General features: G+C 40.9%; 1 protein-coding gene across 5 annotated transcripts in view; it reads left to right on the top strand.

The window, feature by feature from the left end:
* The window catches only part of SUCLA2 (succinate-CoA ligase ADP-forming subunit beta), a 599,900-nt gene that overhangs the window by 179,629 nt on the left and 403,735 nt on the right, over positions 1 to 16,536 (top strand). For 4 of the 5 annotated variants that reach the window (XR_011026128.1, XR_011026129.1, XM_068267735.1 and 1 more), the window contains exon 10: positions 2,377 to 2,465. Coding sequence is in view for 3 of the 5 variants with exons in the window: in XM_068267735.1 (XP_068123836.1) it covers positions 2,377 to 2,465 (89 nt within the window). In the remaining 2 variants the exon portion in view is untranslated. Of the gene's footprint in view, positions 1 to 2,376; positions 2,466 to 6,384; positions 7,128 to 16,536 lie in introns of those variants that run through there. The other variant, XM_068267734.1, reaches the window with a different exon arrangement.

Genomic DNA, 16,536 nt, shown 5'->3' on the forward strand with positions numbered 1-16,536 from the left:
AAATACGATCGGACATATTGGAAAAAATTATATATTCGATCAAATGGAATAATTGAACAAAATGATCTGATCGAAAAAAAAATTGTACCATGTATGGGCACCTAAAGTCTGACTTTATTTTACAATGTCTTTTCTCAATTTCTAGATTTTCATAAAGGAAATTACATTCTTCATTCCACAGTAACTAATGTCCTTAAAGAGTCTCTGTACTTTAAAAAAAGCTCTCTGGGGGGTACTTACCTCAGGAGGGGGAAATCTCAGGGTCCCAATGAGGCTCCCCCCTTCCCTGTAGCTTCAGGGATTCCAGCGCTGGTTCCCCCAAATCCTCCCCTGACAAGCTTGACAAAGCTTAACCACTTCCCAACTGAGGGGTTTTACCCCCTGACAACCAGAGCAATTTTCACCTTTCAGCGCTCCTTCCATTCATTCGTCTATAATTTTATCATTACTTATCGCAATGAAATGAACTATATCTTGTTTTTTTCGCCACCAATTAGGCTTTCTTTAGGTGGGACATTATGCCAAGAATAATTTTATTCTAAATGTGTTTTAATGGGAAAATAGGAAAAAATGTGGGAAAAAATTTATTATTTTTCAGTTTTCGGCCTTTATAGTTTTTAAATAATGCATGCTACTGTAATTAAAACCCATTAAATGTATATGCCTATTTATCCCGGTTATAAAACCGTTTAAATTATGTCCCTATCACAATGTTTGCCGCCAATATTTTAGTTGGAAATAAAGGTGCATTTTTTTCAGTTTTGCGTCCATCCCTAATTACAAGCCCATAGTTTATAAAGTAACAGTGTTATACCCTCTTGACATAAATATTTAAAAAGTTCAGTCCCTAAGGTAACTATTTATGTATTTTTTTTAAATTGTAAATTTTTTATTTTTTTTTTAATTACAAAAAAAAAAAATTGGGGAGTGTGGGAGGTAAGGAGTTAATTTTTTGTGTAAAACAAGTTTGTGTGTAAAAAATGGTTAGGGTGTAGTTTTACTATTTGGCCACAAGATGGCAACATTACCAATTTGTTTCATGCGACCTGCAAGCGTCCTTCCGGATGCTTGCAGGAAGTAGAAAGAGGCTGGGACTTTGTTATTTTTTCACAATGATCGCGCTGCTCAGCCGAGCGGCAGCAGATCATTGCGGGGCTTAGATCAACGAACGGGAATGGATTTTCCCGTTCGTTGATCTCTGGGCGAGCGGGCGGCGGCGTGTTTACTAGCGGCGGGCGGCGAGTTTACAAGCGGGAGCGCGGACAGCGGCGGGAGTGCGCAGAGTACGGATTTCTCCGTCCCTGGGGGTGAAAGGATGGAAAAAGGGGCGGAGAAATCCGTACGCGCGGGGGTAAAGTGGTTAATATATTTACCTCTCTGGGATCCTGCTCAGACGCAGTAGCTGCTCTTCGTTCAGGCTAGGCAGAAATAGCCGAGCCCGATCATACTGCGCTGGCGCAAAAGGAGCAGTAGAGCGGATCAGTCGGATTCGGCTATTTCCACCTCAACTTCATTGAAGAGCGGCTAGTGCGCCTGCACAGGATTGCGGTAGATATTTACCTCACTGCACTTCGGGGGACCCTGGCATTTGATCGGAGGGATTGAGGAGGACGGGGGAAGCCTTGTTAGGATCCAGAGGCTTTCCCCTCCTGAGGTAAGCATCCCCCAGAGGGATTTTTTTGGGGGGGTTACAGGTTTTCTTTAATTTCCAGTTATCACATTCCCTACACCAAGTGTACCAGAATTTTTAATAAATTAGTTTTTACACTGGTGTGTTGTGATGACACGCACGCACACACGCACGCACACACACACACGTCTCAGGGCCCTGCCGCATGCGAATTCGCATAGCCAATACAAGTGAATGGGACTGTTTCCACTTGTCAGGATTTCTGAGCGTTTTGTCCGCAGTAAAAATTTGCATGGCAGAGCCATTAGAATTTGCATACCGCTATTCGGGTATATGCGAATTCGCATGAAATCCATGGAAAAGGACTGCCATGGTTAAATTTGCATACAGCGTCATTCATGCGAATTCACATGAAAATTTGCATACATTCGCATGCAAATTTTTACTGCGGCGATTCGATCCGCACAAGTGGAAACGGGTCCTCAGTTTTTGTTTGTTTAGCCAGATTAAACTGGCATTCCAGCTCTCTCCTTACACAAAGAGTAATGCATTTCTTTAATAACGTTTGTGGAGTGAAGACTTTTCAGTGTGTGCTGTGCAGGAGTTCAGGTCTGCTTTAACGAAAAATGAAAACTTTGGTAGGGTGAGCAAGGAGATTACCTAAGGTGTTTTTTTGTGTTGTTGGCATTCGTAGAGCCCAGTGTACATGTATCTGTTTTTCTTTTTATTTCTTCTCCCTCCTTTAGGTACTAGAGTCGATGATGCCAAAGCACTTATAACAGCTAGTGGCCTAAAAATTCTCGCATGTGATGATTTGGATGAAGCTGCAAAAATGGTAAATTAGAAGTTCTTATTTCAATTACTGCACAGAGAGAAACACAATCCATATTTGTATTTGTGTATTTTTTTAAACTGTGGCCACAAAATTTCCCATTTTACTTCATACATATTCTTGCCATCGTTGGAGCCTATTTTGCATTTATTGTATTGAACCTAAACCTGTTGATACAGTAAATGCACCGTTTTTACTGTTTTTTTTTACATGTATGTGCAACGCTGGTATATGGATATGTATGTGGCTTCCCTTTTTAATCACCAGAGCACCCAAGAATAATTTATAAAAATACTGATTCAACTGGGAATGTAGATTTTTGGCTCACTCTCTGTAGCTTTAAGGGGAAATTTGGGTGCAATCGCGGCTGCAGAATTTTGGGTGCTGCCATAAACGCCCATGTTAAACTTAGAATTTACTGGCAATTGCCAGAAAGGTTGCATCCCAAGCTAAATAGCAGCAGTGGAGTTCTGTTGCCATGTAGCAGAACTCTGCAGGGACAGCTGCAGGCATGTGGTCACAAGCGGCTATATCGCCGCCCGGTGAGAGCAGTGTTGAACCGAAGTCTGATTACGCTGTAGGTGAACTTTGGCTTTTTGATTATTGGAGTGGCTGTGAGTGGGTTAATAACCAGGCTTAGTGTTAGGAGTAGGTGGGGGGAGGTCGGTGTTAGGCATAGATGGGGAAGAGTTAGTATGAGAATTGGGGTACAGAGGGTGAGAGTAGAATATGAATATAATTACTGATATTTTACTGTGAGGGATAGTAAAACATCAGTAATTAGACCGATATTCTACAATCTGTATAACCTGGTGGCTATTTTTCCTTGTGCCTCCATTGCACGTACTTCCCTGTGAGAAAACATCATAGAACCAATAAAAAACTGCAGAAGGACTGTGTATGAGATCGTTTTTCCTATCCAAGGATCTTCTAATACAGGCAGCAGTGCGCACAGCTTGGCACCTCTGCTGGCTGCAGCTGCATACAGAATTCCCCATTCACTTCACTTCAAAGTCTTCACTGCTCACAGATGTGCCTGGATGCACAGGGTACCACAACACAAAACAGGCAGTGTGAATGGTGCCAGTATACACAGAAAGGGAGTCTGGGAAGAGGTGGTGCAGAGTGTAGGGCACCACTCCATACTGATTTTAGGGTGAGAGCCCTAATGTTTAGAATTGTGTACATGAACTCCTTGTGTCTCGAACATTTCAGAATGACAGTTCATACAGTGATAGGTTTATTTTAGCCATATCAGATATTTTATGTTGACCCCGGAGTAGCAAATATGATGTTAAATGTCAAGATTGCCAATTTTCCTCCTGTCTGACATTTTATGTCAAATTTTCTAGCTTTACAATTAATTACTACTTCTGTAGTCTCACCTTGCTCTTAAATGTTCGCATTTAGAAAGCCATATAACTGATGCCTTATGTTCCCTAATGTATCATATTGTTTTATGGAGCAGCCTAGTTGCCAAGCTACAACTCCCCCCGATCTCTGCAGGTTACAGCTAGGAATAAGCAATACATGTGTGTAAGATAGACTTTATAAGTCTGGCATGAATCAAAATAAATGACGTGCTGTTTTTAAAGAGAGCCTAGGCTATAATATTCAGTACTATTATTTGTAATGTGGCTGGAGGAGAACAGGTTGCAGACAGGAAGGGGAGAGGGATAGATGTGGCTTACAGAGAGAGAGGCTGAGCTGAGGAAGGCAGGTTAGGGAGAGAGAAAAAAAGCTGAGTGGGAAGAAGAGAATTAATGTAGAGTGTGGTAGAAAACAGAGGCAGAGAGAGATAGATAGAATTGGCATAGGAAAGAGAGAGACACAACTGGAGAGGTGTGTAGCAGAGACAGGGAAGTAACTGTATAAGCAAAGAAAGTAAGAGCACAAATGGAGGGAACTGCTGCATAGAGTTTTGGCAATAAATGGCTGATGAAATTCAATGTTAAGAAATGTAAAGTCATGCATCTTGGCCGTACCAATTGTCTAGCACCAAACAAAACAAACTAGGATACAGTTGGCAATATCAAACTTAAAGAAGGACTTGGGAATACTGGTTGACAACAAGTTCAATAATTGTGTTCAATGCCAAGCTGCTGCAGCTAAAGCAAATACAATTTTGGGATGCATTAAAAGGGAAATAAAAACTTGGGATGCCAGCATAATACTGCCCATTTACCTCTCTAGTAAGGCTGCAACTGTAGTATGGAATTCATTTCTGGGCACTGCTTTACAGGAGGGACATTGCAGTTTTAGAGCAGGTGCAGGTCAAAACTGATTAGAGGGATGAAAGGTCTCACTTACCAGGAAAGTGAGCGTATTTAGTCTGGAGAAAAGATAAGATGCCTTATGCTGGAAATACACGGGTCGATTCTAGCACTCGATTCTCTTATCTTCCGCTCGTTTTTCTTATCTTTTTTTCAATTCATGGCAATGAGAAATCGAGCGGCAAAACGATCGAACGGTGATTGGACATATTTGTTAACACCCTGTTAACATACTGTAGACATGAATAGTGATAACCTGCTTATAGTCATTTGTCTGTCAATGCAGGTCAAACTACAGATGAGAGATGGTATTGACTAGCTCTTTATTGTGCTACCAGCATGGGTCCAAACCACATGTGAAATATCCATAGTGTTCGAAATCTCCATGAACCTCTGTCACTCACAAATGCAGTGAATGTTTCTGGAGTAAAGCACAGCAGGTTCACGAGATCAGACCTTCATATCTTGGTCTAATTACATCTCCTTACATTCCATCAGTCACGGCATACCTTAATGATTGGGTAATTTTACACACTTTAGACTCCTAATAATATATGAAAGTCTTCACTGTATTCTGTAGTACTTGATGTTTGAGTTCAGAAATGATTTAAAAAAAATCTATGAAAAGAATTCATTGTAATGAAGGGTTAATGTAAAGTGGACATTGTGCTTTGCCCTTAGTATAAGGAGATGTTGCTTTCTTCTGGGCTTACTGCTGGAAACCGTATATGGACTCCCTGTGGTGCAGATATGACCAAAGAATGGATATTAAAGTCCAAAACCTTTCTTTTTTTTCTTTTTTTCAGAGAACAGTGAGACTATTGAAGTACATTTATAATGGGTTGTAAAAGAAAAAACCTTGCAGTCAAGCAAAGGTCATTATATTCGTATTTTGCCAATCCTGCCCTCATGAGCCAGTACTAGCAAAATAGCACAGCAGTACATTAAAAGACTGTCATGTTAGTTCTTGACATACAGTATTGTTTATAGTTTTAGTTGTGGATAGAAGTAAAATTGACCAGAAATGCCCTTTTTTTTTTTTCTTCTGGTCATGTGAACCTCCCTAGTAATAGGCTTAGTTATGCTTATTTACTAAACCTAAATAGATTTAGGTCTTGTTTCCAGTGACTTCTTCCTGCACTTACAACTGTGAAAACATGGTGTGTTAGGCCTGTGTGAGGTATCTCTAAACTCTGTGCATCATTTTTCCTTCTTCCAGGGGTTGTGGGGTCCTCACCAACCTGCCAGGGATCCTATTGGATGGTGGCAGCAGCAGAGTACAGCCTGTTCGTTGCCCATATGTGCCTCCCAGTCAGTCTCCGTTTGTAATTATGAGTCACCCATAATTCAGGTGTTCATAAACTGGGGACTGCTTGTATCTGCTTTAGTTGTATAATGTGCTGTTCCCTTAGAGTTCCAGATTGTTACTACTGGGCAACTCATGCTCACTTTATCTTAATTTGCCTGGAGAGCCATAATTAATGGAATCTGAATGTCTCACCGTTAATTATAACTGCTAGGAGCCACAGGATGGAAACAGAAATGTGTTAGAAACTTGCTTAAGAAATTCCTCTTGTCCATTGTGGTGTTCTGAGCTGAAGTGGGTTGCAGGGATTTGTCTAATTTGTCTTCTCTTCTCCTTCCTGCAGGTCGTAAAACTGTCAGAAATTGTCACTTTGGCAAAACTGGCACAAGTGGATGTGAAGTTTCAGTTGCCAATCTAATGCTGCACTGAGTTGAAAAGTTGTGTTTATTTTTCCTTTCTGTTGTCTAGGTTTTAATTAAATGCTTACATATACTTTGAAATGGTTGGTATTTAAACGGAGTGCTGCTTCAGAAATCATTTACTTCAGATATGTATAGACAGTATTTTTCCTAATGGAATTTATCAGCTGTGCCCACTCAGTCCAGATATCAGTCGTCTAGCTAGCATGCAAGTTGCTCCTTCATGAACCAATACTTCACCAGCCTGGCAAACCTAAAATAGATGCAGTTCATATAATGGCATTTTTATTTTGCATTGGAATTCCTGTTCTGCTCTGCAGTTAATCTCCTATGTGCCCTATTTTTATGAAATACTGAGGCTTTTGCAGGAAAAAAAAGATATTAGCATTTATCTTTCTGATGGGTTACACCTTTCCCAAGAGTTGTATTCAAGACGCCAACATCTCCCCTCCCCTGAATCTCATTGTTTGCAATCAGGTCTGATTGCAAAACTGATCTGTTGCTCAGAGCAACAATTTCTTTGTTAATTATTGCACATTGTTGTAGCACTTAGCAATGTTGCGAGTCACTCACTGAAGAACAACCTGTAGTTTTGGCATAGGTTTGTTTGAAGCTCTTGATGTCTGTAGTGATAATGTACATACGTATTAAACTCCTTATGATCCGATGCTTGTTCATTACTTCATCTTTGTGCACTGAGTCTTGTCTGTTATGGGGGTAATAATGGTGCACACTCGCACCTGGTAATTTTGGCGTGACATGGGTGCTCATATCATCTTGGGCAGCGACATCTGCATAATTATAGTGCATGGACTATATTAGCAGTTTCAAGTAGTGTGTTAGAGGATTAGTGTGAGAGAGAGGATAGGAAAGGGCATAGCTGTATGTAGGTACAGTTACTGATATTTTAGCTACCATATGCACCAGTTTTAATACAGCCAAAATAAAGATTCTATTTCAGACCAGTGTTCATAGCGGTATGCAAATCTTGTATCTTTTGAGTCAGTCATCACCCTATTTACTACTACTATTGATTGACTTTTATTTTACTTTTTTTTTCTTCTCTTCCTGCTGCTTTTACAAATACATATTCTTCTCATTAGGCTTATTTCTAAAACACTCCAGAGAAAATTTGTATTTTTAAGTTGTGTTTTTTTTTACTTAGTAAAGTTTTTTTTACTTATTAAATGTAATCGGTGCATAGTCAGACATTTTATGCCCAATCTTATTAATTTCTATGTTTGAACACACTGAATGAGTGACGTGTTCAGCAGGATAACTAGAACTTTTTATTGCCTTTTGCATGTAATGCTTCTGTTTAGTGACTCCTATAGGCACTTAACATTTACCTGAACCTCAGGAACTCTGTTTCAAACAAAAGTAATGTCTGAACTCCCCCACAAATGAGGTTCTTCATATACCTTTAGTTTGCACTGCTAAAACCTGCTTCACTATTAATTCAACTTTCTTCGTTGAGTCTCTCTTACACTGAAAATACTGCTTGAGTTTTTGTCCTTGATGTGTCCCCATAGTGTAAAAAAAAAGCTTCTGGCAGGAAAAGCACCAGAGGGGTGAGATAACATGTTAGTGTCAGAACTCACTCAGAAACATCAGCTCTACAGATAAGGCAATGTTTAGAATTGCCAAAATGCAAAATGGCTGGCCCCATGCCAAAAGAGGTAGCAGAGTATGAATCTCTGACCAGCAAGGTGAGTTGCTATTTACTAATAAAATAATCCTGTTTAGGTGTACAGTACATGTCTGAGATGAACTCCAGTAAATGAGTTTAGTTCACATTTCCTTTAAGAGACAGTTTAGAGACTTCATACAGCAGTGCTTTTCACTGCACACCACCGTTCCTTACAAGTGGAAACATATCCTGTTTATAAAGTGCAAGATTTCTTTATTGAGAACATGTTGTTGTGTTTAGTGATATGTGCCTCTTGGCATCCAGAGCTCCTTCTAACAGGATCACACAATTTCTACTCTAACATTGGCCAGTTGAGTCCCATGATATTTAGAAACATCTAGTGCTGACTTACAAATGAGATAGCCGTAAACTACAGATTAGGTAACTGGGTAGGAGGAGCTCATGCCCAGGGCCGAGTCCTCTCCAAGACCGCTGAAATGAATAAACTTGACTGGTTTAAAGTTAGCTGAGCTACTCCAGAGAAAAATGCAGTAAGGCGCATGTGATAATACTACATTACACCTTTATATAATACAGAACACTGAAGTTACATTTTGCATTTTAATGTTTCTCCCAGAATGGACCCATGATTGTTTGCATACATCTAGGCATAGTTTGGTCCTGAGTGGCTAGAATGCCACAGCCTTTTTCAGCCTTCTATGAAATAATTGTATAATGCAAACAAATCAATTATTCACTTTGAGCCATTTATTAGAAAGAGCTGTGAAAGTTGATGTAACTCTCCATTTTTGCTGTGTTAAAGGGACTCCGAGCTCATCTAAAAAATAAAAGTTGTACTCACCGGGGGCTTTTTCCAGCCCAGTGCTGGTCGGGAGGTCCCACAATGCCGTCCTGGCTCCTCTCCTACTCCCCGCTCCGGAATGGCTGACCAGCCGCAGCCCGGACGACACTCGGCCGAGTGTCGGGCTGCTCCTTCCGCGTATGACGCGGCTGACGTCACACGCCGGCCGCCTCGCACATCACGGCGGCCGGCGTGGCAGTACCGCGCATGCGCGCTTTAATCGCGCATGTGCAGTACTTTCACGCCGGCCACCGTGATGACGCGAGGCGGGCGGCGTGTGACGTCAGCCGCATCATACGCGGAAGGAGCAGCCCGACACTCGGCCGAGTGTCACCCGGGCTGCGGCCGGTCAGCCATTCCGGAGCGGGGAGTAGGAGAGGAGCCAGGACGCCGTCGTGGGACCTCCCGACCAGCACTGGGCTGGAAAAAGCCCCGGGTGAGTACAACTTTTATTTTTTAGATGAGCTCGGAGTCCCTTTAAAGACACGGTTCCTTTAAAACCACTAATGGAATTCTTAAACCAGATGCTTTTTTAAATTGTCTCCAGTTAAGTTGTCTTCAAGTAAACCTGGGGAAAAAAAGTAATAGGCAGCACCCAACCATCAAAGTGCGACGTGCTGCGGTCATTGTCCCTCTGTGCCCAGAAACAGCAGTAGCAGAAGGGATCCAGCACAGTCTTCAGTATTTTAAAGCTCTTTCATTCAGGCATGAGCAGAAGTACAGCAGATAGGGCAAGCAAAAACAGTCAAGCTGCATGCTTGTATCTGGTGTGATTCACTCACTACTGCAGCCAAATAGATCAACAGGGCTGCCAGGCAACTGGTATTGTTTAAAAGGAAATAAATATGGCAGCCTCCATATTATTCTCATTTCAATTGTCCTTTAAAGCTAATGGGAACCACTTCTAAAAAAAAAGAAACCAGATACTTAAGGAGAGGGAAGGCTCTGGGTCCTAATGAGCCTCCGCTCTCCTCTCCCGGTGCAGCGCTGTCCCCAGGAGCAGTATTTGACTAAATTGGTCAAATACTCCTCCTTCCGCCAGCCAAAGGTGACATTGGAAAGTCTTTGGGAGCTCGAGTGCTCCCGAAGACGGGCCGATCCATACTATGCATGCACCTTCTCTTGTGCACTCGCGCATGCGCAGTATAGAGCCGCCTGTCTTCGGGAGCACTCGGCTCCCAAAGACCTCCGAAGTCCCCTGCAGGGGGGATTTGAACAGAGGAGCTGCCACCTGAACAAGAGCACCGGGAGAGCAGAAGGAAGGCTCATTAGGACCCAGAGCCTTTCCTCACCTTAGGTAAGTATTTGCTTTATTTTTTTTAAAACGAATCCCATTTGCTTTAAATAAATCTTAGAGGTGAAGAACAGATCACCTGAAGTATTTTCACGTAAGTACCGTACAGTTCTGCATGCTGGTCACATACTTGCAGGCAGGGGTAAATCATGTTCTGCTTTAAATGAATGGGTTTAATGGTAATGAGACTGGCACCTTTCTTGTTTCTTCATCTGTACATTAAAGTCACCATTTTAAGAAAATTACATTAGATTGGTGTACATCAATTCCAGTAACTTCATAGAATAGTTTCCAAGGTTAATGTCATGCTACACTTGTAGTTGTTGGTCATCTAGACCAATGTTTCTCAATATTTTATTGGTGTGTACCCCTTCTAAAATCCTGTATTTACCAAGTACCCCCTAGCATAATAAACATTATCACAAGTACCCCTTGACAAATATATAATTAATCGTAGTACATAATTAGATCTAAACAATGTCCAAGCATTTATTATTGCTTCGCTTTGCTAAAACACTAATTTGGTGTTTTTTAAATAAGATTTATAATTTTCTAAAACTCTAAATTTGTTATTCTTGGTCTAGTATATCAAGCTTGAGTACCCCCTGGGGTATGCGTACCACATGTTGAGAACCTAGGATCTAGACAACTGTACATAGTTACACAAATGGCTCTAGATGAAGCCAGTTCTAAAGCGCCAAAGGCCTCATAAACCGGTACTAGAAACACACAGAAATACTCCCTATTCTGTGTGTCTTTTGGTGAGCAAGACCTATGAGTTCTGTCATTTGGGTTTTCAAAATCAATACCATAACTATAATCCAGTTTTAAGAAACTATTTGTAACATTTTCTGATTTTGGTAATATTCATCTGTAGCCATGCAGTAAGTGGAAGAATTTCTTGGACATTACTGTGTTTGGGATTGGGAAGTACTAAATGACAAAATATGTAATGTAAAGCTATAGTCAGTAATATTGTGTTTCAAATGAAACACTATATTATACTATTATGTTAAGGAATCCTACAAAAAGGATTTGTTTATGTAGCAAGAGAAACTCCACATAATGTACTTTGCATCCTTAAATTTCTCTCTTTTGTAAAAAAAAATAAACTCAGTACTTTCAGTGTGGTTCTATATATTACAAGGTATAATAGGAAACATTATTTTACCTTTATTACCTTCTGTTTATGTGCATACAAAACACAGCCAATGCACAGTATTTATAATATAAACTGGTAGATAGGAGTATTCATTTGCTGCCAGTGAATGGATACGGCTAGAGAGAGTAGCAAAGGCACCTGCTATGTGTGATTACTGCTGCATCAAGTTGGCAAGTTTTTTTTATTGTCTAATGGCAAATGCAGTGCTGTTGCCAAGTTGCAAAAATGTGCATTTTGTGTTGACTGTTAGATTTGGAAACCCTTAGGTTGTTGCAAGCTAAAATGGGTAATTTATCACAGCATCAAACTATTATATAACAAATGCCTCAATTGTAGGGCAGTGTCAAATGGGGATATGATGGATCTAGGAATAGAATGGTAATACCATAAACATAAAAGATATAATAAATATCCTCGTCATGCACATGCCAACAAAATACATGTAAAGCGAAAATAGAAATGAGAATTGGCTCTTGGGTGCATGAAAAGGACAGAAACTTTATTCATATATCAAACAATGTCAACCAGCATGAAAAAATATATATATACAATACAAATATCCCATGAATATTCAAAACACCCCCATAAAATTACTCCTCACAAACCCCGTAACATCTCAGGGGCTGCAGTCCCCCGTAAATGATATGTACATATTTTGTGATAACCTGCACCATGGAGATTTGGTAATAGTGCCACTCATATAGATGGAACGGCCAGAGATTCAGCCCCAGCCTGTAATGAGCAATTCATAGCCAGCATCTACAAGCACAGCTCATGAGTGATATTCTTGAAGCATGTAATGGACACAAGGGAGCAAGTTGAGCAGCAGCATCCAGAAAGGCACACATAAGCACAAAACCACACTGGAGCTTGAAGCAGATGGACAGCGTCTAAGCAGAGAAATGGCAAGCAATAAACATAGCCAATGATGTAGCCTAGTGATAGGCAGTAATCCATGTAGGCAGACAGTCCTCCAGTTGCAACCTATACACAGGTGAAGCAAAGCTGAGAAATCTCACAGGTGAGAGCAAAGCATGTGTGGCAGATGCAGTTAACAGTCCCCCAATCGCAGGGCATGTGCAGCCAGGCAAGCGTGTGTGTGCTTAAAATGGTGTCCACCTCATAGTTACCATACTTCAGAAGCAAAGTTCATATGGCAGTCCAGGTACATGTTGAGCTTCCCTTGTACTGACAATCGGCTAGCTTGAGTGGCCTGTATGTGAAAAGTCCATGGGACCAAGGAGGTGCAGGCTGGAGGGGATGTGGGAGTAAGAAGGACGCTGTCAGGAGAAGCCTGACATGTTTCGCCGCATCTAGCGGCCTTTTCAAAGGCAGACAGCGTAGAATCAAACTATCTATATCTTGAAATGAAAGTGTAATTTCCCTTTAAACGTGTAGGAATACTTGTAAAATGCAGGAGCTCAAGAGCAAATCTTTCATATTCTGAGCTATAATGTGCAGAACTTTCAACACAGAAACAAAGACTTCTTCATTTATATTTGGCATTACCATGTTAATAATATATAGAGTGTCATTCTCAACTTGAACCATCATGAAGTGTCTTATTCTCAAAGCAATTGGGTAAATTGATGAGGCACTAAACCCCTCTAACTGCATTACCTTTTATTCCATTTTTTGTCACCCCTGTATATACAAAATGTATGTATAAAATTAAATCAGAATCCTGAAAGCAATTAAAACTATGGATTTAAGATGTTACACTTGGCAAATTTCTTGTCTGAATTGAGATTCAGATCTAATAAAGCTGAAACCTTTAAAGTGTGCTTTGGCTGATTTCTGGTTTGCTTTGGGCTACCTAAAAAATAAGTTTAAATATGCCCAGGATAGTCAAGTGAGCACTAAATTACAAGGGATTACAGGTACTTAAAGGACAACTGTAGGGAGAGGTATAAGAAGGCTGCCATATTTATTCCTCCTTAAGCAATACCAGTTTCCTGGCAACCCTGCTAATGTCTTTGGATGCAATGGTGTCTGAATAACACCAGAAACAAGCATGCAGCTAATCTTGTCAGTTCCGACATTAATGTCGGAAACATCTGATATGCTGCATGCCTGTTCAGGGTCTATGGCTAAAAGCATTAGAGACAGAGGACCAGCAGGACAACCAGGCAACTGGTATTGCACAAAAGGAAAAAAAACATGACCGCCTCCCTACAGTTGTCCTTTAAAGACTGATCCTGTGTCCAACTTTATGGAGAGGAACTGGTGCATAGATTGTCCCTAACCCTTCCTGCTTCATAAAGGTGGTCTCATTGGATAACTAGCTATGTGATATTGGTAACAGCTGGCCAATGGGAGTAGCTCCACGAGGGAGGAAGGGACAGATGTAATTTAGGACTCGGGCATTAGTCTCACACTATACACAGCTGGTCATCGGATAGGTTCACTTTGAAGTGCTTTTAAAAGAGAACCAGAGAGGAATAATTAAAAGTTATTTATGCATACCTGGGGCTTCCCGCAGCTGCAGAAACCCTAATCGCTCCCACGCTGCGGTCCTCAGCTTCCTCCGTTCGCCGGTGCGGGTCCCGACACTTCAGCCTGACTGTCCAGTCGATCGTAGCTGAAGTGCGCTCCTTGCGTACCTCTCCAGCGGCTGCTGGAGAGATACGCAAACAGCGCACTTCACTGGCGTAGGCTGGCCACGCCCCCTGGAAGGACGGGACCCGCACCAGCGAACGGAGGAAGCGGAGGACCGCGGCGTGGGAGCGATTAGGGTTTCTGCAGCTGCGGGAAGCCCCAGGTATGTATAATTAACTTTTAATTATTCCTCTCTGGTTTCCTTTAACTAGTGGTTTGGGGTGGTGAGTACATTGTCATCGTTAGAGATGGTCAATGAAATGCTATTAATTGTGAGTTGAGGTAGGAACTTTTGTTGTGTGAGACTGCACCCTCGTAAAGATAAAACCAGGGACATGCCTCAATCGATAATTTTCGTAACCACTTTCTTGGGAAAAGGCACTCATCCTGTATCCAGATGGTATTGCAAAATACATTTATGACAACTCAACGCATTGCCAGTAACCTCCTAAGAACTCCCTCCCCCACACACCCATTAAAAAAAGCCTGTATGCCCCGAGCCACCTGCATGGAAACAGTTTCTTGCTCAGAGGTTTACTGAACGTCCCCAGACAGAGCACACATCCACCTGGATAAAGATGTTCAAAGCAGAAAACCAGCTTTCCATAACAAAAGTTCCTTTGCAAACTGTTCTTCGTTACTTGCTAATAATAATAGTCATACACATAGATGATACCATTGAAAAGCACCAATAAAAATATCCATCCATAAACCAACTTTAGTAAACTCATCACATAGTTCCTCCAGACCCAATCGCACAATAGAGTACTCCAGCGTTTTTAATTGAAGCAAATGTTAATTTTATGGAAAGGTATGCAGCTTGATATTCGACCATCAGCTACTGCATTTAATCAGTTCAAGCCGCATACATTTGTACAAAATGAACATGGATGCATCACCTCACTAGGTATGGTCAATGACATGCAAATAATTCCAAGAACTATGCACATTTTTTAATTAAAATTTATGCAGCTTGAAAATGGACCAATTGGATTCCATCTTAGATTAGACTGGTCCATTTTCAAACTGCATATATTTGCATACAAAGTCCTGCAGCAATTTGTATCTCGTTAACTATCCTTCTTACCTCTAATCAACATTGGAACAATGGCTGAAGTAAGAAAGATTGGATTAGTGTTGATTTGTCCTGTGACTTCTCCCTCCAGACTAGCAATGATCAATGATATGCAAATACTTCTACTTTTTTAGGCAAAATTATGTACATTTTTATGCAAATATATGCAGCTTGAAAATGGACCACTCAAGTCCCACCCAGGTTTAAATTGATTGATTCATTCATTTTCAAGTTGCATATATTTCCATAAAAACGTACATACATTTGCATAAACTCAGAAATATTTGCATATCATTGATCATCCCTACTCCTGACTAGTCAGTCTGTGTGGTTGGATAAGCGATTCATTTTTGTCTAAAGGGAGAGAGTGGTTTTGCCTCTTTTTCTCCCCCCCCCCCCCCTTTTACTTCCCATCTTTAAAATACTGTTTACCAACAGAGAATAAAAATATAGTGTTTTGCCCTCACCACTTTATCCTGTCTCAGTCAATCTAGATTTATCAATAACATGCAGTAAAAATAGCTTCAGGAAGTGGAGAAGATGCAGAATGAATGGAATCATGCAATGTGTCTGTGCTGTTGGTGAGTTAAGGGAGCTTTTCTCTTACCCAGGATTGGATAATTGGAGCCATATCCAACTAAGATTTTTCTTTGGGTTACACTCTAGCACACCTTTCAACGATCTCTGTCAAGGGTAGGAGCCAGTCTATTATTATTGATTTGTAAAGCGCCAACATATTCTGTGGCGCTGTACAAGTAGGAAAACAACAAGGGGTACAGAACGATACTGACAATGATATACATTAATATGGACACTGGTACAAAATACACAACTAGTGATTACAATGACAGATGTAACATGATGAGTGAAATGAATAACAAATTCCAAGACACAAAAGGGTTAGAGAGCCCTGCCCTTGCAAGCTTACAATCTAAAACCCAATCTACACGATACGATTCTTTATGCGATTCGATTACGCTTCTATTCGATGCAAAACAATGGCAAATTGAATCGAATTGAAACCCGATCTGACATGTCGGATTTAATTGGATCATAAATAGAATTGTAATCGAATCGCACAAAGAATCGTTTCATGTAGATGGGGCTTTAAGGAATGGGGGTAAACAAGAAGTGGGGAAGTATTCAGTATACATACAGGCAGTATGTGTTTAGGTTATCTAGTAAAGAGTAAAACTTGACGAGAGGTTGAAAGGGGAGTGGCCTAAGTGAGAGCATATGCTTGTGAGAAAAAGTGAGTTTTGAGGGAGTGTTTAAAGATTATAAAGGTTGGAGAGTGATGGATATGCTGTGGAAGGGCATTACAGAGGAGTGGTGAGGCACGTGAGAAGTCTTGTATGTGTGAGGTGGTAATTCTAGAAAGACAAAAGAAGCTTGTGCAGATCTGAGAGTGCAGTTGGGTTGGTATCAATTATTTTTTTTTATCAGTAGGGCCCT

This window comes from Hyperolius riggenbachi, chromosome 2 (assembly GCF_040937935.1).
Source record: "Hyperolius riggenbachi isolate aHypRig1 chromosome 2, aHypRig1.pri, whole genome shotgun sequence".
In the NCBI taxonomy this organism is placed as follows: domain Eukaryota; kingdom Metazoa; phylum Chordata; class Amphibia; order Anura; family Hyperoliidae; genus Hyperolius; species Hyperolius riggenbachi.